The following is an 18,436-nucleotide window of genomic DNA, read 5'->3' as shown; positions in this document are numbered from 1 at the left end:
AACTCAGTTTTTTTTTAGAAAACTGCCTACTGTGACGTTATTTACCGTGTGATAGTAAAAAAAACTCTGCAAGTATTTAAGAAACATATAGGGCTATACAAATAGGGGGCCATTTCAAGGATCGATGCTTTGCCTTTTTAAAATTTTTTACTCAAACCAAAAAAATTTGTTTTTTAAATTGGCCAAGTTTGGATAGTTCTATGGAGTGTTATGTTCGTTTAAGTGAGCCAAATTTTAGTTTACACGCTTTTCCATTAAGTTCTCTTTCCGGATCATATACAAATTCTATATAGTTTCGAAGAAAATTTGTTTCTACAAAAGAAAAAATATAGGCACTTTTTTGGTAAAAAACGCAAAAAATACGGACTTTTTACATGTTCCAAATTTGGATGAGTGTAAGTTTTTATAGGGACGACATGACTCGTAGCAAGTTGTTTGTATTTTATTTAGAATTTTATCGCCAATATAGCTGATTTTGTAAAAAAAAAAATTTCGACCATCCGTTGGCCCGCCATAACTAAAAAAACAAAAAAAGATCGAGCAAAATTAAAAAAAATAAATCAATAAACCTAAATATCTCTTCAACTAATAGAGATAACCTACATGTGTAAACATATTTTTAGTAGATCTTCTCAAGGACTATTTATATTTTAAATTTTAGCTCATTCGGATCATAAATGGATTTTTGGCGATTTTTTTTAAAAATTTAAGACCCGAGGTGACCAACTTTGAGGGGCCACGTACTGGCCCCCATTACCCCTAGGAAGCTGAACAACTGCAAATCAACTCGAAAACACCTCAGCTCCAATCATGTGAAATTTCGTAATAATATCTCTAATAGTTCCCGAGATACCGAATTATTGCCAAAAAAATACGTTTCTGAACCACTGTGCACCGTTGATTCCCATACCTATGTAATATATGGTTTTGTGATCTACATATATCGCAAATGAATATAAATATTGTATACACTACAAAAGTAATAAAAAACTTATAGGAAAATGAAATTTGTATTATTTCACATTTAGTAGTAGCACTTAAACATCATCTCTAATTGAAGAACACTTTTATTCATATATACAAGACAAAAATGAAAAGCAAGCAATTAAAAATGCAGAATGACTTAAAAAAGTAATTATAATTAAAATGCAAAACATTTATCATTCATTCCACAGTACATCACCCTAAAATTCTTCAGATTTTGTTAATTTTTGGCCTTCAAATTTTCAAATTTTGAAAAACTTGCGGTTTTATTCCCCAATTTTGATTTTTGAAAAGTTACAAAATTCAACAAATAAAACTAAAACAATGAAATTTAAAGCGAGTTTTTCAAAATTAGAAAAATTTAAATTTCAAAATGGCTCCATTAGGTATATGTGTCCCTAATATGAACAAAATCTGAAGACAGACGGTAAAAAATGTATCATCATGGAATGAAGGTTATATAAAATTTCGTTTAATGCATTCATTAATAATCCAATAATAAATAATAATTCTGAAGCCTATGATGCACACAAATTTAAAAACAAAACAATAATACATACATACGACAACAATATAATTAATGTACATAATTAAATGGAGCTTACACCAACACTGAAATTCCTGAGTTCAATGCAAGACTGAAAATATTTAGAAACACATAAAAAGTTATACATAAAACCCATTGTATCTACATAAAATTTGTTAAATGTTTTCAAAAAAACAGATTTCTTAAAATCATAATTCAAAAAGTATAATAAGCCTAACCCGGATTAGATTATAAATTTAAGTATAGATAATGTGAAAACCCAACCAATACCAATGACGAAAAACTATTACTTTGTATATACATACATAACCAGTATTTATACATTACATAATTAAAATATTTACAAAATACATACAACAAAAATACATAAATTGAATAATTGGCATGAAACTTACCCTCGATTTCTCTTTGGTTTTGGGTGATATACGAAAACGACTTAGAACACCATCAATACCTGAAGAAACTGTTTGTGATGTCGATGTGCTGCTACTGCCACCACCAGTGCCTGGACGCTCTGGCTGTGCAGAGTTGCCATCACTAGTCGAAGCAGCGGCATCTTTTTGTTGCTTATTCTCCTTATTTTGTTGACCCTTGTGGAAAAAACTTGATAATGATTGTATTAATGATTTGCGGCGTTCAGGATCTTTAATCCTACGACCGGATTTCGTTTTCAATTGTTTACTGTTGTCCGCAGCGGCTGCTGCTGAGTGTGTGGATGAAATTAATAGATTTGGATCTGAGGTAAAGTCAGATGTTTTCGAAGCGTTATTCGCGATACCAACAGTGGTGTTATTTTGTTTTTGTGATTGAGTTAGATAGGCCAGATCGTTGACACTTTTTGAGGTGCTCATTTTATTTTCTCGTGTACTGTTGCTCAATTGCCGTTCATATGAAGATTGTAATGCTTTTGCTGGCTCTGGATCTGTGCTAACATTGCTGCTCTGTTCCACTTGTAAACGTTTGCGCAATAATTGCATTTTCTCTTCGGGACTAAGTCCCAGTTCGGAATTGGATTTCAAACGAGCACGAGCTCTAGCTTCGCTTCTTAGGTTCTCTGTAGATACCGAAAAATTTGAATCTTTTTTCGTTTCTGTTGGTGTTGTTGCAACACTATCGCCGTTTCGTTTTTGTCGCAGCGGTGGAATTGGTGTAGAGAGTTCAGAGTATGATGTGGGCTGCGCCATCGGGTGCTGCTGCCTAGTTGTTGCATAGGAAAATGAGGGTGTTTTACTGATTTTATAACGTTGTTCTAGTGATTTTAAAGAATCTATTTCCAAGTGTTCACTAAACGGACGTTGTTTATAGGCTTTTGCTCGAGTGGGTGATAAAGCTTCCATGCCGTAAGCTGATACATATGGAACAGAGGGGTTGTTCTCTTTAAAGCTTGAATTTATATTAAGAGGACGCGGTGCCGGAGCTCGGTTGGAAGAAGATGACGATGTTTCGGCAGCTGCCGTCGAAACATGATAATGGGCCTGATTTGTGCAATTCGTGTCAGTGGTAGAGTTAGCTGCCGCCAATTTAGGTGTAGGACTTAGACTAGAACCAGATGAATAGCCACCGCCGCCGAGACCACAGCCGCCGCCACTACTTGTCACCATTGTACGCTGACGACTACGGTGCAAACGTTTTTCGGCATTTAACTGTTTTTTCGATTGTAATTTGTCCATGACCAAGTCATGAATAAGATCCTTTTGTTTGGTGCGTTCTTTGGTGATTTCCTCCAGCTTACTAGAAAGTGTCGGAATTTCAGGTACTTTATTCAATTGTGTGGGTAATACTGCTGCCACGGTTGTATTTGTATTTGAGTTTGCGTTTGTTAGTTCAGTGACGTTTGCTGGTGATGCAGTGGTTAATGATGGATTCGTTTTGGTTTCGTCATCCTTATCTAATCTTAAATTAGTTGTTGTATTTAATGTGGTTGTAGTTGTAGTTGGTGTTGTTTCTATCACAGTTTGGTTAGGATTCGTTAAGGCTACGGGGGCCTCTCCTTTTGAGCTTTTCCTTCGTTGTTTGCGAGCCTCCAATGAATCACCTCTGGCAGTTGTTGATATTTGTACAATCTTCTGCTGCAGAGCTCGTACATATTCCTCGTATGACAACTCATCGTTTGATTTACGCAATGACGAATTGTCTCCCAACGTCATTAGGGGATCTTTAGATAATTGCCGTGGAGGTGTATTTTTACTGGAGGATGTGGCTGAGTTGGTGCAAGAAGTTGATTGTGACGTTTTAGGTGCTCTGTCCGAGCTACTGGGTGTTGAACTATCACCCTTTTCCTGGGTATGGGCGATTACTGTGTTGGTTTCCTTTTTCATATTGTTCGAATTTGGTGTGTGAGGTGACGAAGAATCAAACGGACTAGTGACCACAGTCAAAGCTTCGCTTTCTTCCGTAGTAGTTGTTTGTTGTGTTGGTTTGGATGTTGTGGTGGTATCAACTGATGTTAGCTGCATTTGTGACGATAAAGCACAAGTACTCTCATCCTCTATATCATTGATGGTACTTGAGTCGGTAAGTGATTGTGTCATTAGAGTGGAAGGAATATTTTTAGCGGCTTCATTTACTGGGGTTTTATTCATGTCATCATGCATTATGTAAGCTCCCTGTTCTATGTAGTCAATTCCCAGTTTTTCGTCTCTTTTAGTCTGAATGGGTTTGTAACTTTCCTTAGAGGATGTTGTGGCACCAAAAACTGCACTTTGTGCTGTAGTTTTGTTTGATTTTGGCGAGTTGTCCACAAATTCGACGTAGCCACGGTTACGTAACAAAGCTGTATTGGTTGCAGATAGCGGCTCGGTACCCGAACCATCCGATCCTGTGTCCATAAATTCAATATCATCGATATCAATGGATTTAAGAATACCTTCAAATTCAGCAACTGGAGCGGTTTTAGCTACTTCCTGCAACACTTCATTGCTTGTTGGCAGACCTCTTGTGTAGCCACTGTAGCTTTGCTTCTCTTTTTTGCCACCTTTCAAGTTTGTTTTATTAGAGTGGTGGACAAATTCCATGTCAACGAAATTCTCAGAAATGCAATCGTCTGCTGTCCAGTCCGATAACTCAGTCTCTGTTAGAATTTGTGCAGTACCTGTGGGTTCAGTTTCAGAATCTGAACCACGTGAGATCAACTCACCAGTTGGAGTTTTATCCATATCGACTAAAGGAGACGTGGGTGTTTGTAGGAAATTACCTTTGGGGGTTGTTGGAGTATCTGGTGTTTTTTGTGCGCTTGTAAGATTTAAAGTAATGGGCTTAACTGCCTTTTTATAGTCCTTTGAAGCGGCATCCACAATTAGCGGTAGATTTTTCAGACTCTCAATTTTGTTTTCATTTTTAGTATCAAACTTAAGATTAGAAGGCTTTATTTTAGGTGGTCCTTTTTCTGGCAGTGGTGGCCCAATTTCCGGCAGTGGTGGTGGTTCTTCTTCATCCATATATGCGTCTTCTTGTATTTCATTAACTAAATAAACCTTATCCGCCTCGATAACGGTTGTTTCGGCGGGTTCAGGTGTGGCTGTGACTGGTTCCACATCCACCTCATGTTCATCTTCTAGCTCTGACGTCTTAATTGCTGGCACTTCGGGGACTATTACGCCTTCGGGCAACTCCATAAATTTTAAATCTTCTGGATCACCTATATATTTGCCATCTATAATCATTAAACTATCGATTTGCATTAGGGTACCGGAGGTATCATGTATTTCCAGTCTGGGCACTTGATGATTCCCTCCTGAAGATGTCATGAGACCGCCGCTATTGTGTGTTTCGGGACTAGTTGTTGATTCCAATATGTAATGTTCTATGTCCTCCAAACTAGAAGAATGCGACGAACAGCTAGAATTACTACTCGAACTAAGATTATCAGATTTTGTATTCCAAGCTATATTGGGGACTTCAATTTGTACATCTTCCATCTCATTATCATAGATAGCTTCTAATTTCTCTGGGACATCTACTTTTTCCATATTGCTATCAATTAAATTAACCTCATCCTCTTCTTGCTTCTTTTCCAGGGTTGGTGTACATTCCTTTGACTTGCTGCCCTCCTCCTTCTTCTCTATGTGACCTAAAATATCGGGTATACATTGTTTTACATCGAGAGATAAATCAGGTTTGACAGCTGCTTCAACTATAGTTCTATTGCTCTTTACTGGCGAATCACCGGTTAAATCAATAACTTTATTGCTGTCCGACGTGTCCAATGTCGATTCTTTTTCTGGTGTAACTAAATCAACTGTCTCAATGATGTTTTTATTATTTGTTGGAGTCGTGGGGGTCGACTTCCGGTTGAGAGAATCCAATAAGGTGTTATTAACGGTCTCAGAATATTCCAAACATTTATTAAGTTCATTTTTACTATTTACAAAAACATTTTCCTTTTCGTTATCTGTAGACGCAGTTGATGAAGCTTTTTGTATTGTTATTTCCACCTTAAGATCATTGAGAATATTATTAGTGGCAGATCTCATCAATTCATTTCCCGCCTTCTCCCCCAGTTTAGTGCGGTCTAGGAAAGTTTTCATGCTAGGGCTTATATCGTTGCTTGGATTTAAGAGCTTTTGACATTCCGAAATATTTGATTGGAAGCTACGTATGCGGGAATCCAAAACGGAAGTAGAACCAGACTTTTGTATCTTATTACCATTAGCTTGCTCACCAAGCAAATAACGTTTTTTTAACTCTAAACTCTTTTTCGACGCTATGCCTTCGGTACTGGCCGTTTTGTTAAGTAAATAGTCTCCAGGACGCGGATTTTGTAGGGGTGTACGATTTGAGGTCAAAAGAGAGGGATCAACTTGGACTAGTGGTTTGAATTGTGGCATTACGGGTTGCTGCGGTTGAGTTTGGTACTTAATTAAATAAGTGCCACTACTTTTGGCTTGCTGGGTATTGGGGACATTATTGTATTTTTGGCTCATTGATGGCGGTATAACAGCTGATTTAATCTAAATATATAACAAAATTAAAATCGAAAATTTAAAATCGAATTGTTTTAGGGAAAGTTGTTTATAATTTTAATTTGAATTGTTTGTATTTATTTGTACATACCTGAACTTTGGTTGGTTTTCTTAAATGGGTATCATCAATGAAGATTTTTGGTGTTTCGCGTATCATTTCATCTTGATCGAATTCAGAGTCTGTTGAAATTTCAGTAGCCGAATTAAGTTCAACTTCATCAGGTGACGAGGTCTCTGATTCACTTTGCACCTGTAATTTGTTGTTTAATTTTATTTTAAATTGAAATCATTTAGAAAATATGTAGAGCACTATTAAGAATTTAATAACAATAATAAAAATCAAATAAAGAAACAATTATTTTAATTAAAAACTCATGCATAAAGAAGAAAAGAAACGAAAAAAAGATTTGAGTTAAAAAGAAAGGCCTTTTCAGGTACGATCCAAAAAGGTTTAAAACAACAACATTATAGGGTTAAATTTTGAAAGAACTTAAAAGAAAAATTAATTGAGCAGTATAAAAACGACAAGAAGACACAATTATTTGAATGGTCAGAAATATAAACAAAAAACACAACAGCAGAGGTTAGAGGTAAATTTTAACAGCCTTCCTAAATTCATTTTTTACATTTTCATTTGTTAATTCCATGTAGCGTAGCAAACAACATTAAGGAAACATTTCATATTCAGCGTTTGGCACATAAACGTTATTTTACCTTTTAAGATCGTACCCAGAGTAGTTACATTTTTTAACATTTTCAATATTTCAATTCATTTCGAATTATCGTTCGCTCTCTCTATCTCTCTCTTTCAGTCTTGCGCTTTTATTTAATGAGTTTTTTTTTTATTGGGGGAGTTGAAAGAACCAAGAGAAAGAGGTTTGATAATTGTTATTTATCATTGTTGCACACCAAGAGCAGAGAGGCTGGGCTAGCGGATGGATATAATTTGGGTAGTTTGGGCTGGATTGGTGTTACAGGACTTAAATTTTGTATGCAATTAAGCATTGAAATGGTTGGAATTGGAATTGTTTTTGATTTGTTGTTTATTATGGTCGTATTTATGGTATGTTGGTTTCATTTTTCTCCAAATAATATTTGAGTCAAATGAGTTTGAATTGGATTTTGGAGAGAGTTGTTAACATAAAACGCAAGAGTCTTTCGAAAGATCACCTCGATCTCTTAGCTGGGAAGGGGAACGCCTAGAATAATCGGATAGGTAAGATGAACGCCCTCCACTATGTCCCAGTGTTGCTGAAGTATAAGGTTTATAATGATAATTGTTTCCGCTACTTAATGACGACAAGTTGTTGTAAGTTGAGGGCAAGGCAGTTACGGTGGGCAAGCGCCTAGAGCTGTATGAGGAACTATCATACGAAGGTACATAGTCGTAGTTATATGTAGAAGCGTTTGTTCTACCCAAGGCACGAGATGAAGGGAATCTGGTGGTGTTTGCGGAACTGGTGGTATAATGTCGAGGGCGATATGTTGTTATATCATCATTATCTGAATCATTTTTAAGATGACCTGAATTACGCCGTTCCTCATTAATGACCTCCTTCATGTAGGGATTGCGTTCAACAACACGCTCATTAACAAAATCTCGTTTGCGGTTGTGCAACCGCTTGCTGCGTTCCAACAACATTTGAGTGCTGGCATCATCTCCGATTGTTGCACTAGTCTTGTGATGACGTGAGGGTCTCTGGGGTGTTGAATGCAAATGATCGATGGATTTGTTATTTCGATTAACGGCTTCGCTGCTATCATTGCTGGAATAAGATACAGCGGTTTGGCCGTTTGTAGCCAAGGAATAGTTGGAATTATATGGTGACTGTAGTTTTCGTAAGTCAGTTATTGATTTGGATGAGGGATTTTCTTTTTCTAATGACACACCATCAAAAGAACTGCGATTTGTTTCGGGTGTCTCTGAACGTGGCTTGTAACGCGGTAACTTGTTATCTTTTTTGCTAAACACTGTCTTACCATCGGGCCAATCGCGGTTTCGCCCGGAATGTGCTGGAATATTAGCATATTCCACTGTTTCTGGGGCAAACTTTTTTGAGCCCTCACTTTCTTCTTTGGAAGTTTCATCTTCATCTTCCTCCTCCTGCAACTTAGGCCAAGGTCTCTTCTTAACATCATCGGCTATGGGTTGATTAAGATTGTCCGGCTTTTCGGGAACATCTTCTATTTTTGGCAAGTCTAATTTCTTTGGCATTGGGGCTATTACAGGTTTATTATCTAACAATTCTATAAATGCAAATGAACTACGACGAGATGTTTGTGAAGTTGGTGATCCGGGTATTTCTAGCGGTTTCATCATGGGTGGTGTTCCACCTCTATTAGTTGTAGAACTTTGTATTGAACTACGTCGCGAATCCCGTGGACTTTGTTTGCAGGGTGTTACAAGAGGTGTAGATTTTTTCGAACTACCTTTGGAACTATCTACGGAAGATGATTGCTTAAGTTCTGGCTTATCCATAACTTGGTATTCCTTATCACGCTGGATTAAAGCATGCCTACGTTCTAATTCAAATTCCTCTATCAAACGTTTTTGAGAAGCCTCAGTGTTAGCATCAATGTTATTAAGCTGCTTAATAGAACTTGTGGGAGATTTTTCTCTCAGATTAACAAACTGTTCATTATCATTTAGGGAGCTAAGAGATACACATTCTGCATTCTTAGGCGATGGTATTTCTTTATTTTTAATTAAGTTCTTCGAAACATTTTGTTGTTCTGTTTCACTTTGCAAACTTGTGCCTTCCAGTTTACTTGTTATTTCTTCAGATTTTGGTTCTTTGGGAGCTTTAGTTAATTCAGAAATCGCACTAGATTCCATTTTCTTTAATTTGTTTAAACTATCTATCGATCCTGGTTTAGATAAATTGGATTTAGTACTAGTGGGTGCTTTACGTCTTGGCGGCATAGGGCTATTAGGCATCATTTCCATGTTCCATTCCACGGAAGGCTCCCTCAAATTGGGCTTAGGTTCCAAATTATCTTCTACACTCAATTTTGCTTCCTTAAGATTGGGGGCGTTAGCAGAACGAGACTCTATAGAATTTTCAGTTTGATGTGGTTCCTCGGGTTTAATGATGTTACCAGAACTATTATCTACATCATCATCCAGCAATGATTCCTTGCTTTGTGAAATAGGTCTTAGAACTTTGGTAAATTCTGTTACATTTTCGGGTAATTTATTAATATTTTGAAAGCCATCGTCCAATGATTTGGTCACAATAACCAAAGGTTGTTTGGAATTTTCCGAATGTTCTGCGATGCGTTTAGATGTTGCTGGTTGATCTTGTATAAAATATTTGTAAGGAGTTTGAGATTCATCCAATAAAACATCGTCTTCATCTATAATTCTGGGGAACTTTAATGGTTTCGTATTATTTTTAGAATCATCTTTCTTGATATCGTTATTCAAATCGTTTCTGGCAACAGCCAACATAAAATCTTGTATAGATGGCGGCATATTAGTGGGTGATAATCTTGACAATTTCTTTTTGATTCTCTGAGGAGCCAAAGGAGTTGGCGAATCACTGGACGATGAAAGACTTTTTTGTCTGCGTTGTGGTCTAGTGGGAAAGTTAAATTCATTCGTAGATGTATTCGTGGGTATTTTAGTAACAATGGATTTAACATCATTCTCTAAAGACGAGTCTTTAATTGCATCTCTTTCCAAAGACTCTACTCTGTCTAAGATATCCTGATCTGAATGATCATCTTTGATAATCGGGGATCTGGGTGTTATGGCCACTAGTTCATCATTCGAATCAAATTCTACGTCCACTAGCATTTCATCGGAAAATTGGCTAAATAATTTCTCTATGCTTTCATCCTCTGAAGAGCCTCTCATTTGGACGGTAACTGGAGCAACACTAGGACTTTTACTTATGGATGTGCACAGGGAATCTGTATCATAACTATCTGCACTTAAAATTGGTTTGCTTAAATTTATATCCGTATTTAAATCATCGACAGTGACATGTTTTTCCAAATCTGCAGCGGCAAGTTCTAATTTTTCGGTAAGCGAGGCATTAGATAATCTGCGAGACTGTAGACTAGTCTGTGAACCTCGACGAGAACTACTTAGTGATTTGTCACAACCAGTCTTTGGCAAATTCTTTATATCTTCTACCAAAGGACGCGAGTTAACGGACGTGTCTTCGTTGGTGTTGCTGCTATGTGTAGCTTGTTTTTCCAAAACCTCTTCCTTTGGCACATTTTCTTGAATATTAATGACTTGAACGTTATCTTGATCTTTAGGTTTAGTATCTTCTTTCTTAGAAGTTACTTTGGATGAAGTTGGAGTATTTGATTGCTTACTAACACTTATCAAAGCCAATTCTTCCAATGAAGTATAGATAACTTGCTTGTTTATATTTACATTTGAGCTTTGTGGTTTTTTCTCGGGTGATTTTTTCTTTTCTGGTGATTTTTTCTTTTTAATTGGTGATTTCCGTCTCTCGGGACTTTTTTGTTTAAGACCGAAAAATTTCGCAAATTTCGATTCCTTGTATTGGACAGGCAATTCATTGTAAAGACGTTTTTCGGCAGGTTCCTCTTCAATTTCCTTTGTAAGCTTTTTGTTATGGAAATCGTTTCTTTTCTTTTGCAGAAAATTTGAGGCCTCACTGCGCCATTCTGTTTTTAAATACTCCATCGTCTTCTCCAAGTCACTTAGGTTGTCAGATTCTCGCGATACTATGGACTCTTTGGATTTATTTAAATTACTTGTTGTCGATTCCATACGTCTTAGTTTGAAGACATGATCAGATGACGACACAGAACTCAATGATTCAAAACGTTTAAGTATGTTTTGTACACCACTAGGACGATCGCCATCTTCTCTTGTTGTTTCTGTCAAATCTTTATTGCTGTCGACAATCATACTACTTCTGCGTAGCATTTCACCTTCACCAAGTGATTTGGCTTTAAGCAATTTTTTTCGTTTATCATTTGCACTGGGTGTGGTTTTCTTTGGTAAGCCAAGATCTATGCCCGTTTCCTCTAAGATACGCTCTATTTTATCTGAAATATCTTCACTAGGCGACTTTTCCTCTTGAAATAATTGCTGATATTCCAAGCTGGGAGATCGTTGAGCCTCGCTGCCACTTTCTAAAATTTCATCTAGAATACGATCATCATCGTCTTTGGACAATAATGCTTTTTTCTTGGCCTTTGTTCCTTTTGGAACAATTTTTCGTATAATCTTTATATTGCCCTTTTTGCCGGTGTTGGCTACAGCAGTTGTGGTAACCACCTTGGCAGCTGGCTTCTTTTTTACAATATCTATAGCACCATCCAATTGATTATCTTTCAGGCTATAGTTTGCTGATCCCAAAGAGGCTTGACGTTTGGGAGCTGCTTTTTGTGTAGGTGATTTTGCACCTGACGAAGGGCTCCCAGCCCTAATGTCCAACGATTTTTCGGTCTGGGACTTTTTCAATTTATCAGCCACCGTGACTACAGACGACCTTCTTTGAGGTACCGGACTACTGGGAAAGTATTTGGTTAGATCTACCTCATTAAGAGTTTTCTGAGATTTGTTCAACGCATTTGAGGCGTTTTTCTCTTGTTTTTGGTTTGGAAAATATTTCGATAGATCCACATTGGAGGGAACTGCTTGCGCACTAATGGTGGGTGTTTCCATTTGGGATTTTATAGAATCTAAAGTACCCGAAAAACTTTTTGCTTCAATTTCCTTTAACTTATCTACCATTTTCTTATTAGGTTTGGGCGAGAATTTATTTTCTACTTTGTACAACTTGTGCCCCATGTCTTTGCTTTTATCCTTAACATTTCCGTCCGATTTAGAGAGGTCAATTTTCTTAACGAAATTTAAAATATTTTCAAGTTCCATTTTACTGTCAGATTTTGGAATTTTCGCATCAATGGAACTTTTTGCTTTAGCTAAAGGACTAGAGGAAGCCGATTGGCTCTTAAAACTATTGGATCTACTGGTAGTAGGTTTCTGTGTTGCCGTCGATTCTGTATGGGCGTTGATTTTGGGACTTTTTAAACTATTTGTTGCTGTTTCCGTTTTTGGTTGCGGGCGATTTTCTTTGTTTTTTAAATCTTTTAATAAATCTAAAATTGCAGCATTCTTCTCAGCCTCTGTTTTAAATTTAGATTTAGTGGCGACTGCCTCAGTCGTTGTGGCCTTTTGTTCATCAGCTTTAATTGGTTGAGTCAAACTATCATTAAATTTCGATTTCGGTTTTAAAGAATCCGAGCTGCTGGTTGTGTTAATGTTTTCATCTTTTGATTGTGATTTTGGTGAAAAGATATCATCTTTAAATTTTGATAAGGGTTTTAAGAAATTATCAACCTTTTCTTCAAATTTCGATTTGGCCACAACTGGATTGTTATTTCCAACTTTATTGTCGGCCAACCACTTCTCCTTCATGGTTAGCTTTTTTAATATATCGCTACGTATTAGATTCTCTTTGGCAATTGTCTCTATATCCTTATTCATCTTAACAACATTATTTAAACGGTACAATTTTTCACTAATCGCATCAATGTCAGCACTAAATTTGCGATCAGAATTTTGTTCCAATTTTTCAATATCTGTTTTAGTGGGAGTTACAGACGACATACTCCTATTGCCGTTTATTAGCGATGAAGTAGACTTGAACGAAAGATCAGATGCATTAGACAAAATTGAATCTTTTCGCACTTTATTTACATCCACTTCCAAATTGTTATTATTTTCTTTTACAGGCGGTACCTGCACCTCCACCTCCTCTTTTACTTTGTTCTCATTAACATCTTTGTCATTGATAGTTGGAACTTCACTAGTTGATATGACCTACATTTATTTAGTTATTTAGAAAATTTTGTACATGAAACCAACACCATAATTGTATGTAAAATGTTAACATAAATAAACATGTTTTTTTTTTTGGTTTTATAGTAATGATGTGCGTATGATTTAAAGAAAAAAGTTTAAGGTATATTAAATAAAAGAAGACAAATTATATACGTATTTTATACGCTTACCTCTGTTTCAGTATCTGTGGGTAAATTGGGAGGTAAGGGTGGTAAACGAACTTCTTCACGTCGTAATTCTCTAGCTTTGGCAAATTCTTCACCCTCCGTGTCATCTTTGCCATCATCTAAAAAGAAAACAAAATAAATAAAACATTTCTTGTTTAAATCGGCTTTAATTTATTAACAAATTAATTGCATACCGGCCATACCCTCACTGGAATCATAAAAATCGTCAGAATCATCACTATCTGAATAATTTTGTTTGCCAATCCACTCATTAGCCAGTTGCAAAGTTTGGGCACCCAACGGCGAATCATTGGCCTCTTCAAACATATCCGAATCTGAATCGGAATCCGACTCATCGGAACTTGAAAGATCCGATTCTGAATCATTATTGGATTCTGGTAAGAAATTACGACCAGACCACTCATGTTCATCTATAATATGTTCTTCAGAAGGTTCGCCGTCTGACATGGCATCGGTATTTTCGAATTCTATACGCTCTGGAGTTTGGCCACGTTCCAAAAGATCCAATTTGGCTACATTATCGACGGGGCCACGTTTATCGGGCGTTCGAGGTTCATCACCCGATTCACTGTTCAGATGCGAAGGTACTGGTGTCTTGGCCACCGAAGCGGCAATAACAGCTGCCTCATTTTGCTGTTGTTGTGTTGGTTTCTATTCAAGAATAAATGAAGTATGAGTAAGTTCGACTAAAATATGGTTATTTATAAATACCCTTTGTCCTGGTTTGCGTACCACCGGCCGTATTGCTTTAGCTGGTAATCTAAAATGTTGAGTGCAGTAGAATCGACCATTGGGATCCTCACGATCGAACGCATACGCTCCCAATCGCAGATTTGTGTGACAATGATGACACTTAAGACAACCGCGATGCATAACCAGATTTTCTGTTTGCAATTTTTCCATAAGATACACTGTCTGCTTGCAGAAATGACATTTTTCCGAGGCAGCTTGTTTCTTAAAGGCCAAAGCCACTTTGGTACTCTGAGAATATTAAGCAGTTAAATATTTAGTATTTCAATGAGTGATACAATAATTTTATTTTATTGTAAAGTACATTTTCTTTATAATTTTTATGGTTAATTGAACAATTTTATTAATTTTGAATGTGAATGATGTGTTTTGTTACTGGTTCAATGAATTTTCGAAATTATGAAGCGAGATTTTTTTATATTTGCTATTGAGAGTGCGATTTTCTTTAGACATTATTGATGAAAAGTATGAAATCAATTACATAAATAAAAAATTGGGTCATAATTAAGGAAATAATAATGTAAATAAAATGTATACAGAAAGAAATTAAAATAAAGTAAAGTAAAGATAAAAATTGTGTATTTGTTGCGGTTTTTAATGTTTGGATAGATGATGATGGTACTCACTGATTTTGGTACTACAGTAGGGGGATTCTTTTCTTCCGAGGTATCGTCACGTTTAACAAATTGCCCCGCTATCGAAGCAACTTTACCCACTTCCAACACATTACCCTCTTTCAATTGTTTATCCAGATTTTTAAGTGTCTGATCGATTTCTTTAAATTTCTCTTCAGCTGAATCCTGGCGGGTGGGTTTAGACATTTTATTCTGTCTCGCCTGAAACTGTTCTCTACTCCATTTTGGCACCTTTTCGCGACCTTTCGGTCCATGAACTTCCGTCTTCTTCGACTGTTCAATTTTCTTTTCGATTTCTCGCACATTCCAATCACTGCTGTCGATTTTTCCTATGGCACGCATTAAATCTTTAGGCTTCTTGTCATTGCCAAAAGCATTACGCGATGTAATACGCTGTTCCATAGACTTGATACGATCGCTAAACTGTTCGTCTACATTGCGAGGCAGAGCTGAGGGTATATCAGTACGTTCACGATCCTATTTTTTTTTTGTTTTTTGTTTGGTATTTTATTTTAGAGGGCAATTGGGTGACGAATTTTGAATTGTTTGGTTTTGGTTTTTGTTTTTATATATTGAGATTTTACATCCAGGATTTTGAGTTTTGGAAATAAGGTTGAAAAGGTAGAGGTATAAGTGTAAATGATGGGAAATTGTGTTTTTGTTTTTTAGTTGTTAGTGTATTGAATTGTTATTGATTTTGTTGTTTAATTTAGGAAAATAAGGAAACACAAATGCATTAATTAGGTTTAAGGGAGGATTACGAAAGAACGAAAAGAAAAAAATTATAAAAATTTAGTTATAATAAAAATAAAATTAATAAAAATGTAATTAACACAACAAAAGTTAAACAATAAATAATTAATTAATCAATTAAAAGAAACAACGAAACAACACACTGAAAATATTAGTTTAGTTTATTTTAAATCAAAGCTTCAGAATTAATTGACTTGTAGAATAGAACAGCTTCGTTAATAAATATTTCGCCAAAGTTCCATAGTCTAGAAGAACCATAGTAAAAATTTAAAAACTATAAAAGCATTTTATAATTCATAAAAAAAAAACACTTTTTGAAATTTTCTAATCGTGAAAAATTCCACAGGATTCGTTGTGATTTATTGTCAATCAAATGATTCGATAATATCAATCGACATTTTTGATATTTGCAACAGAAGAATTACGATTAAAATAATCCAATTTTTGTCATCCCAACTAAAATTTTTCAGTTACAACAAAAAAATTCTATAATTTAAAATGAATAATTTGGGTTATCGCATCCAAGACTAGTTTAACTGTGTGACAAAAATGCTTATTTAAATCAGGAAAATTTACTTGTCGACATAATTTAAATTGAAATTTTAAGTTCTTCAAGGAATTATTAAGGTGCTTAACATTAAAACTTCTAAGGATTTTCATATTTAAAGAAAATATGAACAGATGTTTTTATTATATCTCGAAAATGGAAAAAAACCCGAAAATTAGGAAGCCTAGACCCAGATCTTATGTATAAGAAAATAATATTGCTTTTTCTTTTAAAGATCGCCTGAGAACAAAGGCTCGAAAGAATTGATTGAACAATGAATGAATTCTATTCCAATAAAATCCTTTGAATGAAACTAAATAATAAGTATTAGGGAATGGATTTATGTAATGAACAGCTGATATTTTAATTCTGAATTAAGATTTTAGTGAATTAATCAATTCGAAGCTCTGCCTGAGACACCTAAGGTAGACGGAATTTTTAATAACTTGAACATTTTAAACCCCATTTTTGTCTATAGTATATTTTTTAGAAAGACAGATAGTATAGATATATCTTTATGTTTAATGGCGAAACCTAATATTTCATAAAAATCATTTTAAATAAATAACAACTCTCTGAAACGCACTTTCAAAATGTAAAATTTCAACGATACAGTTTTATTGCACTAATTCGAAACATTTTAGGACTTGATTGGGTAAATGCTTTTTTAGTGTCAATTAAAGTGAAGTTTAAGCAAAAACAAAAAGCATTATTGCAAAACATCATGGACTTTCCATACAACCTTATATGTATGTATGTGAATTTTATTTTTAAGCGAAAAAGGCAATGCAAACAATTGAAATAATAATTTAGTTTAAATCCACTCATTGCTTCCTATTTTATCAAATTAGATTTGTGACAATGACAAACTTGAACACCAAACAACAATGTTTCCTTATACATAAAATGTATGCATATGAAATGTACGTAAATACGTACATATGTAATTATTAAACGATTGTTTTGCTTATTTTTATTTTTCATTAAATTAGTTTAAAAACAACAACAACAATTAAATGTTATAACTATTATGTATTGTATTATTTAAGGTCAGCTGTTAGAAAACATTAAACACATTTTTTTTATTATTTTATTTTCGGAATAAACAAAAGCAAGCACTTAAATTCATTGCACATGCGTCATCAAAACATCATTGATCATCTCTTACGGGATACAGTAATTTTCTTTCCAAATCTTTGACACGATCGTTGAACTCGGGAGCCTGCTGGCGATACAAAAATATCGAATAGTCCTCGAAGGGAGTATTTTCATCGGCTTCACGTAAAAAGGTATTGGCTTGTAGCATGTGTAGAGACTTGTAAAAGTTTTGCGTTTGTTGATAACGTTGCTGACGCCGCTTGCTTTGACGGTCATTTCGATTTAGTTCAATTTCTTGCAAACGTTTTTGCCGTTCCTCCTGATTTATATAAAATTGTTTAAGGAATGTTAATGATAGACGTTTTTCTTTGGGTTTCTTTCTTTTTTTTGTTTGTTTTTTTGTTTAATAGGTAATGCAACAGTTTTTAACGCGTACATTTAAACATTTGTTTAAACACAAACATTTAATGTAAATCCAATATAAGATTTTTTATTCTGATTACATTTTTTTTGGAATAAATTAAAACAAAAATAGGTTTTGTTTCTTTTCTTGGGAGAAGGGCGATTTGAAAAAATATTTAAGATGACACATAAATGGAACAATACAATACAAAGACAATTGATGAAATACCTGATCATATGAGGAAGATGCTATGATGTCATTACCCAATATATGTGTATTTTCATGATAATGATTTATTATGAAATGAACCTTTATAATTCAAAAATTTCAATTTAATGTACATGAGAGATATCAATCAATACATTACAATGTAGCAGAGGAAATACATAATAATACTGTTGGAAAAGTGATCATATAATTTTATACAAAATCTTGTTTAACTTAAGAGATCATTTGAAAATGAAATTTCTAAATACAATATAATACAAAATGATAATGTAACAAAAATGAATAATATGAAGAGAAAAAAAATAACAATTTATACAAAATTTTAAAACCATTGTATGGTTGGATGTAATGAAAAAAAAGATCACTTTTCAACATCTATGTATAACATGAGAAATAACATTCGAGAAAAATCCAGAAATTCTACTCACAATATTGGCAGCTTTATCGGCACTACGGCGTTTTTTGGCACGACGAGGAGTATCAGTTTGTGCTAGAACAGAAGTT

General features: G+C 35.0%; 1 protein-coding gene across 12 annotated transcripts in view; it reads right to left on the bottom strand.

Annotated features, from left to right (window-relative positions):
* Mical (Molecule interacting with CasL) overlaps window positions 1-18,436 on the bottom strand; it is a 102,469-nt gene that overhangs the window by 7,591 nt on the left and 76,442 nt on the right. For 4 of the 12 annotated variants that reach the window (XM_065498061.1, XM_065498062.1, XM_065498059.1 and 1 more), the window contains 8 exons: window positions 18,361-18,422; window positions 14,895-15,380; window positions 14,230-14,499; window positions 13,692-14,169; window positions 13,501-13,616; window positions 6,584-6,742; window positions 1,927-6,480; window positions 1,590-1,622 (listed from right to left, as the gene is read on the bottom strand). In XM_065498061.1, coding sequence (XP_065354133.1) covers window positions 1,590-1,622; window positions 1,927-6,480; window positions 6,584-6,742; window positions 13,501-13,616; window positions 13,692-14,169; window positions 14,230-14,499; window positions 14,895-15,380; window positions 18,361-18,422 — 6,158 coding nt within the window. Of the gene's footprint in view, window positions 1-1,544; window positions 1,623-1,926; window positions 6,481-6,583; window positions 6,743-6,867; window positions 13,310-13,500; window positions 13,617-13,691; window positions 14,170-14,229; window positions 14,500-14,894; window positions 15,381-17,371; window positions 17,621-17,723; window positions 18,014-18,286; window positions 18,423-18,436 lie in introns of those variants that run through there. The other 8 variants (XM_065498060.1, XM_065498067.1, XM_065498070.1 and 5 more) reach the window with 7 other exon arrangements.

This window comes from Calliphora vicina, chromosome 1 (genome assembly GCF_958450345.1).
Source record: "Calliphora vicina chromosome 1, idCalVici1.1, whole genome shotgun sequence".
NCBI classification, from domain to species: domain Eukaryota; kingdom Metazoa; phylum Arthropoda; class Insecta; order Diptera; family Calliphoridae; genus Calliphora; species Calliphora vicina.
This window is presented reverse-complemented; position numbering and strand designations above follow the sequence as displayed.